Source organism: Pongo abelii, chromosome 20 (assembly GCF_028885655.2).
Source record: "Pongo abelii isolate AG06213 chromosome 20, NHGRI_mPonAbe1-v2.0_pri, whole genome shotgun sequence".
Classification (NCBI taxonomy): Eukaryota; Metazoa; Chordata; class Mammalia; order Primates; family Hominidae; genus Pongo; species Pongo abelii.
This window is the reverse complement of record NC_072005.2, coordinates 50,517,539-50,533,486: the sequence shown is the minus strand read 5'-3', so window position 1 is coordinate 50,533,486 and position 15,948 is coordinate 50,517,539. Positions and strand designations below refer to the sequence as shown.

At 42.7% G+C, this 15,948-nt stretch overlaps 1 protein-coding gene across 1 annotated transcript; it reads right to left on the bottom strand.

Annotated features, from left to right (window-relative positions):
• Positions 1-837: 837 nt before the first annotated feature.
• On the bottom strand, positions 838-15,694 carry LOC100442313 (zinc finger protein 285-like). The gene is given in 7 exon segments (XM_054540670.2): positions 838-2,751; positions 2,754-3,653; positions 3,656-3,814; positions 6,902-6,904; positions 7,595-7,721; positions 11,272-11,329; positions 15,379-15,694. Coding segments are annotated over 7 exon segments (1,971 nt in total). The 5' UTR covers positions 15,543-15,694; the 3' UTR covers positions 838-2,191.
• Between the last annotated feature and the right edge of the window lie 254 nt (positions 15,695-15,948).

Genomic DNA, 15,948 nt, shown 5'->3' with positions numbered 1-15,948 from the left:
ATGCGTGGGAAGTATAGAGGGCAAGTGGGCTTATTTTCATATATGCAAAGCAATATTAAGGAACTCTATTTTCATGTTTTAGTTCTTCCCCTCATGTAGTATTGTCTCTTTCCTCTGGGATATGTTCCCTGATGTGAGAGTCCTCTGAATAGAAGGGTGCTTCCCTGGCTCAGTGCTGACCATCTAAATTATGCTTGCAAAAATGCTTTCATGAGGCAAGGTTTTAGTTACTCTTTGATATTTAAGATTTGATTAACATGTCTTTCTGACCTTTCCCTTGAATCATGAATTTGAATCCTGTGGATTACCATATATTGAAGCCTTTGATCCCAGAAAGGTAATAAGCTGAAAGTTGAACTGAGAGACCAGATAATAGAGGTTGATACCCTTGGGATAGGAAAGAAAACTTAAAGGGTAACTGATGGGGTTATCCTTAGCAAAATTCTATCCCTATGAGATGACCCTAAGTGGAGCCATCTCTATGAGGATTAATCCAGAGATTGTTGCACACCTGGCAGTGTCAGGTCTGGGAAAACAGTTGCTGATGTTTTCATGGAGTGCGAAATACTGAAAGCTGTGGGCATCCCTTGGGGACCACTGACCCACACTTTGAAGATGCCTCAATGAGTCTGAAAGAGGTTCAGTATCTCTTGGGAAGGATGTGTTCCAGGCTCCAGGCCTAGTCTTACATGGCCCAGTGGGGTTGAAAGACTGTGCCCATGCAATGGTCTTTTCCTAAGACAGTTGAACAAAGTTCCAAGTCCGTCTGTCTTATTTTAACCATCTTTAAGAAGCACAAAGGGGATATGAGAAACAATGCTGAAATGAAAATTTTAACTGATATCTTACTTATCTCACAAGTCATGTAAAGAAAGAAATGATATGGTTGAATATTAGATTAGACGGTTTAATGATGTTTTGAGTGTTATATATAAGCCATGATGAGACCTAGAAAATAAAGTAAAAATAAAAAATATATAAGCCATGAACATTCTTCATATTCAGTGACAGTCTGCCTGCCACACCCAGGAATTACGGAGACACTCATAGACCTCATGGGATCCTCCCCTACGTCTCCCATCTCTTCACCACCAGCCCTCAGGGAGTCTCATGTCTCCCAATTACTCTCCAATCATCCCTAGATTTCTGTAACAGTCAGGCCCTGACACCCATGTAACAACCAGAAACTCAGGGACCTCACAGGGCTCTGGCCCCATGTCTCCCAACTCTTTACTCCAGGCCCTCAGGTACTCTCCTGTGTCTCCCAGATTCTCTCTCATAATCCCCAGCTTACTGCAACATTCAGCTCCCCAAACCCAAGTATTGCCTGTAGACACAAATCTCAGGGCCCTCTCCTATCATGTCTCCCATGTCTTCACCTGCAACCCTCAGGGACTCTCCTGTGTCTCCCAGCTCCTCTCCAACCATCCCCAGATTTCTCCTTGGGTCAGCCCCTAACACACAGGAGTCACCCAGAAACTCATAGACCTCACTGTGCTCCTCCCTTATCTCTGTCACCTCTATACCACCATTCCTTAGGGCCTCATCTGTGTCTCCCAGCTATTCTCCAAGCATCCTCAGTTTTCTGCAAGAGTCACCCCTCAGCATTCAGGAGAACCGTAGAAATTCACAGAGCTCACCAGATTATTCCCCAGCTTCCTCCATCTACACAGCAATGGCTCCCACATACTCCCTGGGGGCCCCACACCTATCTTCCTTTACACTCAGAGACTCCCAGGGCCTCACAGTCATTCCCTATTATCATCATTCAGCTGTAAGTCCTTGCAAATCTCCTGGCCAATGTGATGCATTTACCCGCCCATTTCTCCACATTCCTGCTCAGGGTCCCACACCTAGCCGCAGAAGAGCCCCTTCCGTGTTCCAGCATCAAATACAGGCTTGTCCTTCTACTTGCTACTGCCACACACTTGCTGCAGAAGAGGCGCATCTAATGGCCGACATCACCACCCAGGCAATCATCACCCCTCAGCTGTGCATCAGGACCCACCTGCCTGCTGATGTGGCTGCCAGCACCTGTGCCAGCGCGAACCCCCAGCCTGTCATGCTGACATCATCGATGGCAGCGTCCCTGTCTTTTCCTCCCTCAGCCCTCCCAAAGGCTGAGTTAGCCTCTATCATCTGGAATACAGTGTGGCTTCTGTTTTCCTAATTGAACCCTGACTTACTACGTTTATAATGTTTCTCTCTGCTCATGTAGTCTTTGATGAGTCAGAAGGTCCTTGCTACTCTCACAATGTGTGTACTGTGTCTCATCTATATGCACTCTCTGATGGGCAAGGAGGTACGAATTACGACTGAAGCCCTTACCACATGCCTTTTACTTATAGGGCCTCTCTCCCGTGTGGACTCTGAGATGAACATGAAGATCTGAATTCCGACTGAAGCCTTTACCTCACTCATCACATTTATATGGTCTCTCTCTGGTGTGATCTCTTTGATGTAAGTGAAAATATGAACTGTAACTAAAGCACTTTCCACACACTTTGCATTTATATGGTTTTTCTCCAGTGTGAACTCTCTGATGAGTGTGAAGAACAGAGCTATACACAAAATCCTTTCCACACACATAGCATTTGTATGGTTTCTCCCCTGTGTGGACTCTCTGGTGAATGTGAAGGTGTGTACTTTGGCTGAAGCCCTTTCCACACTCACCACACCTATAAGGTTTCTCCCCTGTGTGAAACCTCCAGTGGACTTGAAGAACAGAGCTTGAACTAAAGCACTTGCCAACTCACTGCATTTGTAGGGCTTCTCTCCAGTGTGGACTCTCTGATGGACAAGAAGGTTGGAGCTCTGATCAAAGCCCTTCCCACACTCTTCACATTTATAGGGCTTTTTCCCTGTGTGTACTCCCCGATGAATACAAAGAAGTGACCTAAATCCAAACCCCTTCCCACATGCATCGCATTTGTAGGGCATCTCCCCTGTGTGGACTCCATGATGGTTGTGAAGGAAGGAGTTGCACCTGAAGCCCTTGCCACATTCTTTACATTTGTAGGGTTTGTCTCCTGAGGGGACTTTCTGATATCTGGGAAGGTCTGAGCTCTGTTTGCAGCCCATAGGCCATTCGTGGAATTCATAGGGAGTCTCGCCAGAGTGAGTTTTACAATGAACGATAAGATCTTGGCTCTGACTAAAGTTCTTTCCATACTGGTCACATTTATAAGATTTTTCTCCTAGGTGAGTGCTGTGATGGACACGAGGATCTGTATCATCTGCAAAGGCCACCCCACAGTTATTACATGTGAAAGGCTGTGGTAATACATGGGCCACATTATGTTGTTCAACTGTTGATTTCATACCCAAGTTTTTCCTGCAGTTGGGATGTCTACCAGGGTCCTCTCCTTTACATTCTTGGGACTCATGATGATCATGTGAGGTCCAGTTGAGGCTGTCATGCTGAGCACATCTGTACAATTTCTCTTCCATGTAAATTCCCTTATATCTTCCCTGAGAGTTCTGGGGCTCAGTCATTATGTTGGCTTTCCTCCACGATTCTGGGGTAAGAACCTGTGTCAGGCCTTGCCATGCTGTGATATCCTGATTTTTGATAATGGCATTTACTACATAGTTTTCATTTTCAGAAATCTGAAGAGACATGCCTGCCCACTCTTCACAGAGGGAAACATTTTTAAATGTGGGGAACACTCTTCTTGAAGGTTCGTGATATAATCCTGACTCACAGTTAAATCCTGGATCCTTTGTTTCCAAATCTGCCAGCAATGAAGCACTTCTTGTGAAAGGTAACTCAACCCCTTTTCCTGAAGATTCAAAATGTTGTTTTTAATCCCATCTCTTATGAGAAGAAAGAGAACTTGGCTAAGAGAACAAGTCAATCATCTGTCCAGAGGTTTTGAGAAAATGAAATATGATGGGGTGGGAAGTTGTCCCTGGCTTCTATTGACATGTGAATTAGAGCCATGGTAATTCTAACCTGTGCGCTTTCAATTGGAAATCAAGTGTTGTAGGGAAATTAAGAGAAATCTTGGCCAGGTGCAGAGGCTCATGCCTGTAATAGCAACACTTTGAGAGGCTGAGGTGGGAGGATTACTCAAGCCCAGGAGATCAAGACCAGGCTGGGCAATATGATGAGATCCCATCTCTACAAAAAAATTAAAAATTGGCTCAGATTTGCCTATGATCCCAGCCACTTGGAAATCTGAGGTTGGAGGATTGCTTAATCCTGGGAGGCAGAGGCTGCAGTGAGCCAAGATTGTGCCACTGCACTCCAGCCTGGGTGACAGAGCAAGACCTTTTCACCCCCACTCTGCAAAAAAGAAAAAAAGGAAATCTTAGGAAAAATTTTTGAAGGAAGAAATTCACCTCCCTGCTATAAGAGTAGTCAATAAAAAGCCTTTAATAATCTTGCTACAAAAGGTATGGGAAAGGCTCCCATTTTTGTAGTGTATGTGTGTATATAAATAATACATATTGATGGAGTGTTTTATATGTTGGGCAGAGTAAGGGACACAAAGGGTCACAAGAGGTTTCAGAAACAAGCAACAAGCCCTATCTCCTGATAACTTCCCTTCCTTCACATCACTGTCATATGGAGGACTATCACATATGTTTGTGTACAACCTGCACAACTGTACATGGTGAGCCTAAAGGGGATGGGGATAAAAAGGCAATGGGGATTGAAATGGGGATAAACATTGTGAAATATGGTCCTGGCGTTGTGCGGGGATGCATATGTAAACCTCTGAGACAAGCTTTAAGAGACAACCTTTTTATTTTCCCCGAGGTTCTTTGTCTTCATGAAAAGATAGAGACCACTCAGATCCTACAATCCATTTCCTTAAGTTCTGCCCTTTTAAGTTATTGCGGAATCTCAGACAGCCATGACTATGAGAATGGGGAACAGATACTGTGGCACTGTCAATGGCCTGGCACCCAGGGAAGCAAGACTGTGGTATATAACAGACAGGGGGCTGAGGCAGAAGAGGATGATCATATTCTTGGGACCCTAAGATGGGTTTCAAAATGGCATGATTATCAAGGTCAAGTCCCACTGGATACTGCTTCTGGTTGAAGGTCCTTTCTGGGTTGTCTCATTGAAAGTGACTTTAGTTTATAAGATAGTATCAGGGAAAGGGAGACCATGAGCTGCCCTGAATAGGGTTTAAGCAGTGGTTTCCCAATTTTCTTATTGTAACCCACAGTAAAATCAGCATTGTGACTCAGTAGGAATAGGCACAAACATCAACACAGACTGCTCAGCTGATAGTTACATACTATGTACAATGTACTTTGATAAATTCTTTTGTTTTCTGTTCTATTAATCTATTTTGCTTTTTAAAAATTGCTAGTTATGATACAGTAATTTTATTTCAGGACTCACCAAGAGGGTTTTATCCTGCAGTTTGAGAAACAACTGCAGGGATATGCAGATTTATGCAAAAGGTCCTGTGTCTACAGTTTACACTTTGGTTTCACGAGGTTATTTATTAAAAACACAGGACCTAGGACCAGATTAGGAGGGTTCAAATCCTAGTTCTTCTTATAAGCTGTGTGATCGTGGGCAAGTTATTAATTCTGTGACTCAGTTGTTTCATCCATTGATATGGTTTGGCTGTGTCCCTACCGAACTCTCTTCTTGAATTGTAACTCCCATAATTCCCATGTGTTGTGTCCCATAATTCCCACATGTCAGAGCCCCCACACACAGTGCCTACCAGGGCACTGCCTAGTGGAGCTGTGAGAAGAGGGCCACTGTCCTTCAGACCCCAGAATGCTAGATCCACCGACAGCTTGCACTGTGTGCCTGGAAAAGCCACAGACACTCAACACCAGCCCATGAAAGCAACCAGAAGGGAGGCTATACTCTGCAGAGCCACAGGGGCGGAGCTGCCCAAGACCATGGAAACCCAACATCAGCGTGATCAGGATGCAAGACATGGAGTCAAAGGAGATCATTTTTGAGCTTTAAGATTTGACTGCCCTGCTGGATTTCAGACTTGCATGGGGCCTGTAGCCCATTTGTTTTGGCCAATTTCTCCCATTTGGAGAAACTGCACTGTAGCTAGGAAGTAACTACCTTGCTTTTGATTTTACAGGCTCATAGGTGGAAAAGACTTGGCTTGTCTCAGATGAGACATTGGACTGTGGACTTTCGAGTTAATGCTGAAATGAGTTAAAACTTTTGGGGACTGTTGGGAGGTATGATTGGTTTTGAAATGTGAGGGCATGAGATTTGGGAGGGGCTGGGGCGGATGATATGGTTTGGCTGTGTCTCCACCCAAATCTTATCCTGAATTGTAACTCCCACAATTCCCATGTGTCACGGGTAGAACCCAGTGGGAGGTGACTGAATTATGGGGGTGGGTCTTTCCTGTGTTGTTCTCATGATAGTGAATGAGTCTCATGAGGTCTGATGGTTTTAAAAAGGGGAGTTTCCCTGCACAAGCTCTCTTCTCTTGTCTGCCACCATGTGAGACATGCCTTTCACCTCCACTATCATTATGAGGCATCTCCAGCCACGTGGAACTATAAGTCCATTAAACATTTATCTTTTGTAAATTGCCCAGTCTCAGATATGTCTTTATCAGCAGTGTGAAAATGGAGTAATACATCCATAAAAGGGGAATAATAACATCAACTATCTGTATTAGTCTGTTCTCATGTTGCTAATAAAGACATACCTGAGACTGGGTAATTTATAAATGAAAGAGGTTTAATTGACTTACAGTTCCATATGGCTGGGGAGGCCTCACAATCATGGTGGAAGGCAAAGGAAGAGCAAAGGGATGTCTTACATGGTGGCAGGCAAAGAGAAATCTTGTGCAGGAGAACACCCATTTATAAAACCATCAGATCTCATGAGACTTATTCACTATCATGAGAACAGCACGAGAAAGACCCCCCTCCATGATTCAGTTACCTCCTACCAGGCCCCTCCCACAACATATGGGAATTATGGGAGCTACAGTTCAAGATGAGACTTGGGTAGGGACACAGCCAAACCATATCACTATCTTATAAACTAAACTTAGGTAATACCTAACTGTACATGAAACTCTGAGAAATGAAAATGAGGTTGGATATTTATCAAAAAGTAATCAAATAAGCCAGCACTTAGATTACACTTACTATATACCCATAAGTGTTGGCTATTGTAACTTCCAACAAAATCAAAGTTCTCCCATGGTTCCATTAACACTGGTTTATCCAAAACATTGGATAAACATTGACTTTTCTCCAGAAGCAACCAATAGATCAAGGTCCTTGGTGGTGTGTGAATTTTATCAGTCTCATTCTGAGAAATATGAGGAAAGAATGAGAGCCTAAATATGTGAGGAGGGGAGGAAGGGCTTACTTCCTGCACTGAATGCCCACAGGCCAGGGGTGCAAGATTTGGGGAGAGCTCCCTCACAAACCCATCACAAGGAGCCACATCCTCACAATGATCTATAAAAGCTCATTAACTGCAGGGTCCTAACTTGTGCATGCAGCTCTTAGGAGTTTTCTCTCCAGTGGTCAAAGTTTCTCTTTGTGATCTAACTGGAATATTCTATCTGGTTTGAAATGATGATTTGAGGAAACAGGTCCAGTGGTCTGATGCTCAGTTACTCACTCACTAAGATGAGGTTCCTGAAGTTTTCCAGCATCACATCTTGGTACAGGTTTATCTGGGCTTTATCCAATAGTGCCAGCTCTTCCTTGGTGAAGACAACAGCCACGTCCTTGAATGTCACCCTTTCCTAAACCATCAACCACATGCCACATCAATCATCCATTCAAATGACTGGTCTTAGTCTGTTTGGGCTGCCTTAATAAAATACCATAGTCTGGGTTAGATTAAACAAACAAAAAAACTTATTTCTCACAGTTCTGGAGATTGGAAAGTCTAAGATCGGGTACCACCAAGATAGGTTTCATTCAGGTTTCTTCTCTGGGCTTGTAGACAGCCGTCCTCTCACTGTGTCCTTACATGGCAAAGGGAGAATGAAAGCAAGCTGTGTTGAGTCTCTCTCATGAGGACACTAATCCTATTGAATCAGGGATTCCCAAAGGACAATATTAATCAAATTATAAAATATGGCCCAGGACACAGGCGCAGATAAATCCATACTAATGTGTTGTGCAGATACATAAGTCCAGTAGTGTTTCATGAGTTCATTTCCCATCACACACCAAGGTTAGGTATTTTCACTTTTTCATGGCAGATTAATCTATTTTTATCATGTTAAAAGAAAGTAAGAAGACAGGGTAACTTAAAGCATTGGCTCCTAGATTCAAAAAACAGAAAAGGGAAGAGGGAGATTATTAGGATAATTAAGAACATTTGGATATCAACTAAGTATCAAAAAATAATGGTATCAATGTGAAACTTCTTGAGTATGTTAGCAATAATGTGGAAATGTAGGAAAATGCTCTTATTCTTAGGAGATATAAGCTGACATATTTAGGGATGAATTATAATGATGCCTGCAATTTATCCCCAACTGGGTCATCAAAATAAAATATAGAGATGTGTGTGTGTATATACATATATTATGCAGATGTTTGTGGGTTATTGTTAACAACTGGTGAATCTAGGTGAAGATTACACATTATGCTATTCTTTCATTTTCTTGATAAATTGAAATTTCTTAAAATAAAAGGATGTGGGGAATAATCTGATATTAATAACCATCTCCTAATCAAGAAACCAATTTTTACATAAAATATTTCTATCGCTATATATATCACACTGCTCAGAGTTAAGTATTTACAGATATGTTCTCTCAACAGCTTCTGCATCTCTAAATAAAGCAGAGCTTTCAAACGAAAGTTGTAAGCAGTTACAAAGGACTTCACAAAGAATATGTTACTAACAATTGTCCAATTAGCAAAATCTGACAATGATTAAAAACAAAATCTAGGGGAATCAACACGGTTGTCCTAATAGCACTACTCTCTCAGTAGCACTACTGTATGCCTTCTTCTGTGGGAGGCAACAAAATTGAATTGGAGTTAATCATTCAGGAAATACAGATACACTGAAGCCTACTCGGGGAGTTCCAATGTAGGGAGAAGGGGTAACAAATAGAGGTTCACCCAGCCTACTCCCCATTCTCCCTTCTCTGCCTCAACTATAGAGCCTGGGAAAACAAAACACTCATTTCCCCACCACCCTTGTAGCTGGATGGATCCCTTGTAGGAATCCTAGGCAGTGACTGCCATAGGATGCAGGTACAAAGACAGCCCCCAGATATTAAGAAACCAAATTTATAAACCAATAAATACATGCAAAAAATCTTTAAATCTTTTCCTTTATGAAGTATTCTTGTAAAACCATCTATGAAATATTCTTGTAAAACCTTGAACCTGAATCTATTCAAGCATCTGGTGCTTCCACTTACAAGAAATACTGTGGATAGAGTAACACACTGAAAGACACCAAAAGGAAGCAAACAAATGCATTCCAAATGTAGGAAAGAACACAGGACACCAAACTTGGTTTCTACAACAAGTCAATAGCAGGAGAGAATAAAGTAGAGGGGCAGATTTCTCTAGATTAAAAGACATTATGAGATACAACAACCAACTATATGATAGTATAGACCTTGTTAAGATCCCATTTGAACAAACCAACTGTCAAAATTTTTTTGAGATAATCAGGGAAATTTGATTATTATCTGGGTATTAGATAATACCAAATAATTATTATCTCATTAGTCCATTTTTAAGGAAATATATACTGAAATACATAGTGTGGTAAATTAGATTGCTGTTTAGAAATATCCTCTTCCATGCTCTCCAATCCCACTAAAGGACCAGAGTGTGTTTCCTTACCCCTTTAGTTTTGACTTGGCAATGTAACCTGCTCTGGCTACCAAAATGAAGCAGAAGTGATAATGTGCCAGTTCTAAGCCTGGGCCTTGAGAAATCTCACGTGCCCACTTGCTCTCTTGCCCCTCTGTCTTCGCTATGAGGACATACCCAAGCTAACCAAAACCAGCAGAGTGCTACCAAATACTCATGGCATTGGCTTTAGGTCCAGGCCAAAACCATTGAGGACACTGTTATAGGAGGCTGGAAACATGGTGACCTGGCTGATGTAGTGGTGAACATTTGGTGAACTGTTGCTGTAATTTAGAAGACAGAAAATGTACCTAATGAATCTTGGACTTGGGAAAGATGGTTTCCAGGCAGAAGGATAAAAGTGTGAGCTCATTCATTTTAGTTGCATATATAATAAGGTACTCTACGAAAGTGATATGCTCAGAGAAAAACCAATACCATGTGAAATAGCATGCCTCCTTCAAATACTTTGCAAAAGAAAAAACTGAAAAAGAGATTAAGCAAATCTCTTTGGCAAAAAGTTAATTGTTGAAACTGCATGATGGGTACTGCAAATGGAGGATCATAATACCATTTGCTCTTTTTTGTGTATTTTCATCATTAATTTTTTTTATGATTAAAAGAAAATCCTTCTGCCACACTGTGATGGTCTTTCTAATGTGTCAACTTGGCTAAGCTACAGTCCTCAGTTATTGAATCAAACACTAATCTAGGTATTGCTATGAAGATAATTTGTAGATGTGATTAAAGTCCATAATCAGTTGACTTTAAGGGAGATTATTCTAACTAATCTGAGTATGTCTGATTCAATAAACTGAAAGGTCTTATGAGCAGAGTTGAGGCTTCCCTGGAAGGGGGAGAAATTCCACCCACAGACAGTAGCTTCAGTCTGTCCAAGAGTTCCGGCCCACCCTTCCTGAGGGGCTGCCCTGTGGATTTTGGACTTGCCTACTTAGCCCCCATAATCATATAAGTCAATTCCTTACAATAAATCTTTTAAAATGTATCTCCTATTGGGTCTGTCTTGCTGGTTGAACTCTGACCAATACATACCCATTCAAATCTTGCTACTTATTGAAGTAGACTGGTGACATTTAGAGTATGGTCATGTATATGCTGCCCATGCACTCAGATGCTGTGGCAACACCAAATTGCTATAAAAGTTTCTGAACTTACTCTTGATTCTTTTTCCCTCATGGGGCAGTGACAAGGAGTTCATGGACTGGTACTGGTACATGAACCACACTTAGAGTAGCACCAAAGTAGACGTCTTGAAATCTGTGAGTTTGTTTCTTCACTTCTATAAAGGGAGTCACATCACCTGCCTCACAAAGTCATTATGAGCAGAAAAGTACCTAATACATAGTAGTCACTCAAAACATGCTGACCTCCTTTCAGAAAACAGAAGTGTCTAGTTCCTCAGAATGAACAGTATATTTAAAGCAAAAGATACCCTTAACTTACCTGGAATTTAATCATACCATCTTCCTTTTGGAAAGGGCAGAATTCTGGAAAAGCTGAACTGCAAAGAAGAAAGAATCCATGAGATCATGGATCCAACAAGTTGTGAATGAACATTGGTTCCTTCCTTACCTGTACAAGTTTCTCACACTTTCTCCTCTCCCTAGATATCGTCTCTTCTCACTCTGAACAGACTGAACTCCAACCTCCTCAAGACTTCCCTCGATTCAAACCCAGTCCCTCAATCTCAGACCACTGTGTAACTCCTATCTCTCTCCTCAAGCTTTTGGGTCAAAACCTGCACATTCTTTTCCATTTCTCAGACTTGTGAATGAACTGACATAATCTACTTCTGAATTCTGCTGGAAAAGAGGCTCTGGAATTGCTGATTAAGAGAGAAATCTCAGGGCTGGGCACAGTGGCTCATGCCTGTGATCCCAGCACTTTGGGAACCCCAGACGGGTGGATCACTTGAGGCCAGGAGTTCGAGACCAGCCTGGACAACATGGTGAAATCCTGTCTCTACTAAAAATACAAAATTAGCTGGGCATGGTGGCGGGCACCTGTAATCCCAGCTATGCAGGAGGCTGAGACAGGACAATCACTTGAACCTGGGAGGCAGAGGCTGCAGTGAGCCATGATTGCATCACTGCACTCCAGCCTGGGCAACAGAGAGACACTTTGTCTCAAAAAAAAAAAAAAAAAAAAAGAGAGAGAGAGCAATCTCAGGATGACAGGGACCTTCTGCTATTTCCACTTTCACTTGCAAGACTTGATCTTGTACGGCCAGGCCTGTAGTCTGAAGGACTTGTAGTTAGCCAAGACATACAAATTAAATCCCAATTTTTATTATTATGTTAATCAATAATACAAAGTTTTAAACATCTACACCTTGACTCTTGTCTTCCTAAACTCTCTCTCCAGCACCCATTCTATCCCCTGCTTTTGCAAGTATTGATGACACACCTATGACATATAAGACACATTCTCTGCTCTGGAAATGCTCACAGTATACTGAGCTATAAATGTCCTCAGACTGCAGGTAGACCAAAGTAGGTAGACAGAGGGCTTCTAAGCTTGCCACTTCATATACACTAAAGCCCCTTTCTGTTCTGCTTATATCAGTGGATTCCCTTGCCAATTAGCTTCCAGTTGGGTTCAGCCAATGGGGAAAGCCAGCAAGAGGTCCAGGGAAGGGACAAGAGTGAAGTCAGAATATTTATTCCCCCAGGTTTTTCCCTAGAGGTTGCTGTGGAATGGTTATGTTCCATATCCACTGACTAAAGGTCATGGCCTCCATCAGGCAGCTGTCATCCCATAAATCTTTCTTCAGGTTTTAGCGACTGCCTCCTCCCTTAGCTCTTCAGTCCTAAAGGCAGTAAGTTATCCTCCTATCACTAGCTCTGAAATATTGCAGTATCCTTTGTTGATTACCACAGCCTGCCTACAACTTTATAGACTGTCCCTTTATTAAGCTCTTCTCAAATTACCCAATTCGAGTGTTCTGTTTATTTTTTATTGGGACTCCATCTGATAAACTCTGTAAACACAATTGCCTCTGGCCTTTGTGGTGAAATTTACTGTATAAAATTGCCACTTTAGGCACTGTGGAAACTCCGAAGATTAAAAAATAAAAGCCCAAAACCAGTTTCTGCCTTCTCAGATAGTGCTTCTCACACTAACTGTGATAAAGGACTAGTTTTTAAATTATTATTATGGTTAATTTCAGTCTGTCACAGACTGATATTTCGGTAAGATACAGTAAAAAGAAATTACTGGAAAAAGAAAATTAAGAAGGTATGCAATTTTAATTTAAATTACTGGAAAAAGGAAATTAAGAAGGTAAGCAAATTAAGCCCAACTGTTATTATTACGTTAATCAATAAGACAAAATTTTAAACATCTACACTCAAGTTCTCAAATTATCTGGTCACAGACCAATATCATTTATTGGCACTGGTCTGTGGGCTACCCTTTGAATTGCACCTCACAGGGTTATAGAATCAGGTTAATAGAATATGAAATGTCTTTTTGATAAATCCTTGGAGTCTTTTTCTCTCTTTTCCTACCTTTAAGAGACATCATTAATCACTTTTTATTTTGGGCTCCAACAAAGGCCAAAATAAGGAGTGTTCAACTCATTAGTACAGCATGAATTACATCATTTTACAATAGTTAAAACCTACCAAGAAAACACTTCTCCTTTCCCCTGTCAAAAAACTACAAATCCTAAAAAAAAACAACAAAAAAAAAACAAGCTGTAGTCTTTTATCCACTGTACTTGGTAAGGATCTTATCATTTAACAAGCACTCAATCAATGTTTCTCAATATTAACAAATGCACAAATAGAATTGGCTTGGATATTATACATTAGACGCACATGCAAAGACATAAACTCACCCTCTACTTCCAGTACCTGTTCTCACTTAAGAGCCAATAACGGGACAGGTTTATTTTGAAGCACACATCTACACACATGCACTCACACATATATGGTTGGGGGTTCGGTTTCCTGAATTTCTGGCTTCAGACACTACCTGCCTGTATCAAGTCAGGGCCATGGCAGGAAACAGATGGCACATTCAAATTTGAGGGGAGTTTAATAAACAGACGGCTTACAATGGTGTTGGCTGGGGATAAGGAAGTCACAGTGGATAAGGCTCTATCCTGGGAAGTGACGGGGAGGTGCCATTATAATAACTGGGCCTTAAGAGGTAAGGGGAGGGAGCAGTCCCTGGAGCCTGGAACTGAGAGGACTGTGTGGCCAGGGCCACACAAACCATGACCTGTTGTTTAGAAGGGCAGCTAATCTGTGACAATCCTGCAGAGAGAGAAATGGGGGACAAGATACTCCAACTCACACTTCTTCCTCTCTCCAAACTTTCCTGTTGAGACGTCCCATTGGCCAAAGACAAGCAAGGCCAGAAGGCAATGGTGGCCTTTCAGGGCAGACAGCAGGGTGGAAAAGGTGGGGAGCCAAAGGCATGGGACACATGGTACCTCAAGACTCTTGTTTATTCCCTATCTGTCAAAGTCCACACAGCTCTCTCACACAAATGCCTTTCTCATCCTTCACCCTGACAACTACTCTGATCTGAGGAATGCATCAGGAATGAGACCAGATGCCCATATCAACCTCTTCAGTGAATGAAGACCTAGAGGAAAAGTGCAGCTGAATCTGGAACTGCAATTGCCCAGAAACACGACCAGAAATGTAATAAATGCTGCTATTACACCTAAAATAATTAACACTAAATCTCTAACTTTATCAAATATACAGTGTTCAAACTTCAAATTTGTTGAGTGTAATTTAACAACTTACATTTGCTCATGTGCTTTATAATCCTCAAAGTCCCTACTCCCTGGCTCACAGCATGTAAGGTGAGAATGGAGTTAATAATTTGGGGTAGTTCTTTTCTTTTTTTCTTTTTCTTTTTTTTTTTTTTTTTGAGATGGAGTCTCGCTCTGTCGCCCAGGCTGGAGTGCAGTGGCGCGATCTCGGCTCACTGCAACCTCCGCCTTCCAGGTTCACACCATTCTCCTGCCTCAGCCTCCCCAGTAGCTGGGACTACAAGCACCTGCCACCACGCCCGGCTAATTTTTTGTAATTTTTTTTTTTTTTAGTAGAGACGGGGTTTCACCGTGTTAGCCAGGGTGGTCTCGATCTCCTGACCTCGTGATCCACCCACCTCGGCCTCCCAAAGTGCTGGGATTACAGGCGTGAGCCACCGCGCCCGGCCTGGGGCAGTTCTTTTCAAAATGTATTCGGTGACATTAATCTCCATAGTTATTACAGTCTGAGTTGTTTCTTTACTGCCAGAAGCCAGAACTTCTGCCCTGAAGTCAGAAATGCCCCGCTGGAGTCAGAACTGCCAAAATCCAGAGTTCAGACACAAGACAACTCCCCCTTCAAGAACCTAGGGGTGCTGAGCCAGAATCGCCCCCACCAGACTGAGCGAGAACAGCCCAAGCCATCCTCTATACCCAGAGACAAGATGGTTAGGCAAATCCCTCATCCCATTCAGGGACGCACAGCCCCAGGCATTACTCCCAAACCCTGAGCCAGCGCCCCTCTGCCCTCATCCAGAGATGCACATCCCCAGACTGACCGTAAGCTTCGACCCGAGGATGCACAGCGCAAGTCGCTGTCATGAAACGTGAAGATGCATTGTTTTGTCAAACCCAGGGCTGCTCCCCAAACAGCCCAAGCTCTCCGCATCCCATCCCGGGTAGGTTGGGCCGCTGAACTTCCCCACCCACGAGGCCTTATCATTGGTCACCAGTCCCCTCTTCCACTCCTCCTACTTCAGTCCACAGGGACGGGTCACAGCTGCACATTCTACACCCCTACTCCTGGCTACGCCTCCAAGAGGGGCGCGGTCCAGGCGGGACTCACCCCAGCATCCCAATGTCTCCCGCCGCGTACGTCCGTACCACGGCGCATGCGCATAGAGGCCTATGGCCTACAATCCCCAGAAAGCCCCGCGCGCAGCAGTGGCCATTCGCAAGGCTACCCGGGTGAAGTCAGGGGTTGCGCGGAAGTCCTTTGACCTCCGTGCATTCGTCTAAAATAATGACAATCATAATAACGATAAAATAATGAAATGTTAAATAAATCACTATCAACGATGAAAATAAGACGTTTCAGTATTTAGTACTTGGAAATGAGCACTTTACCA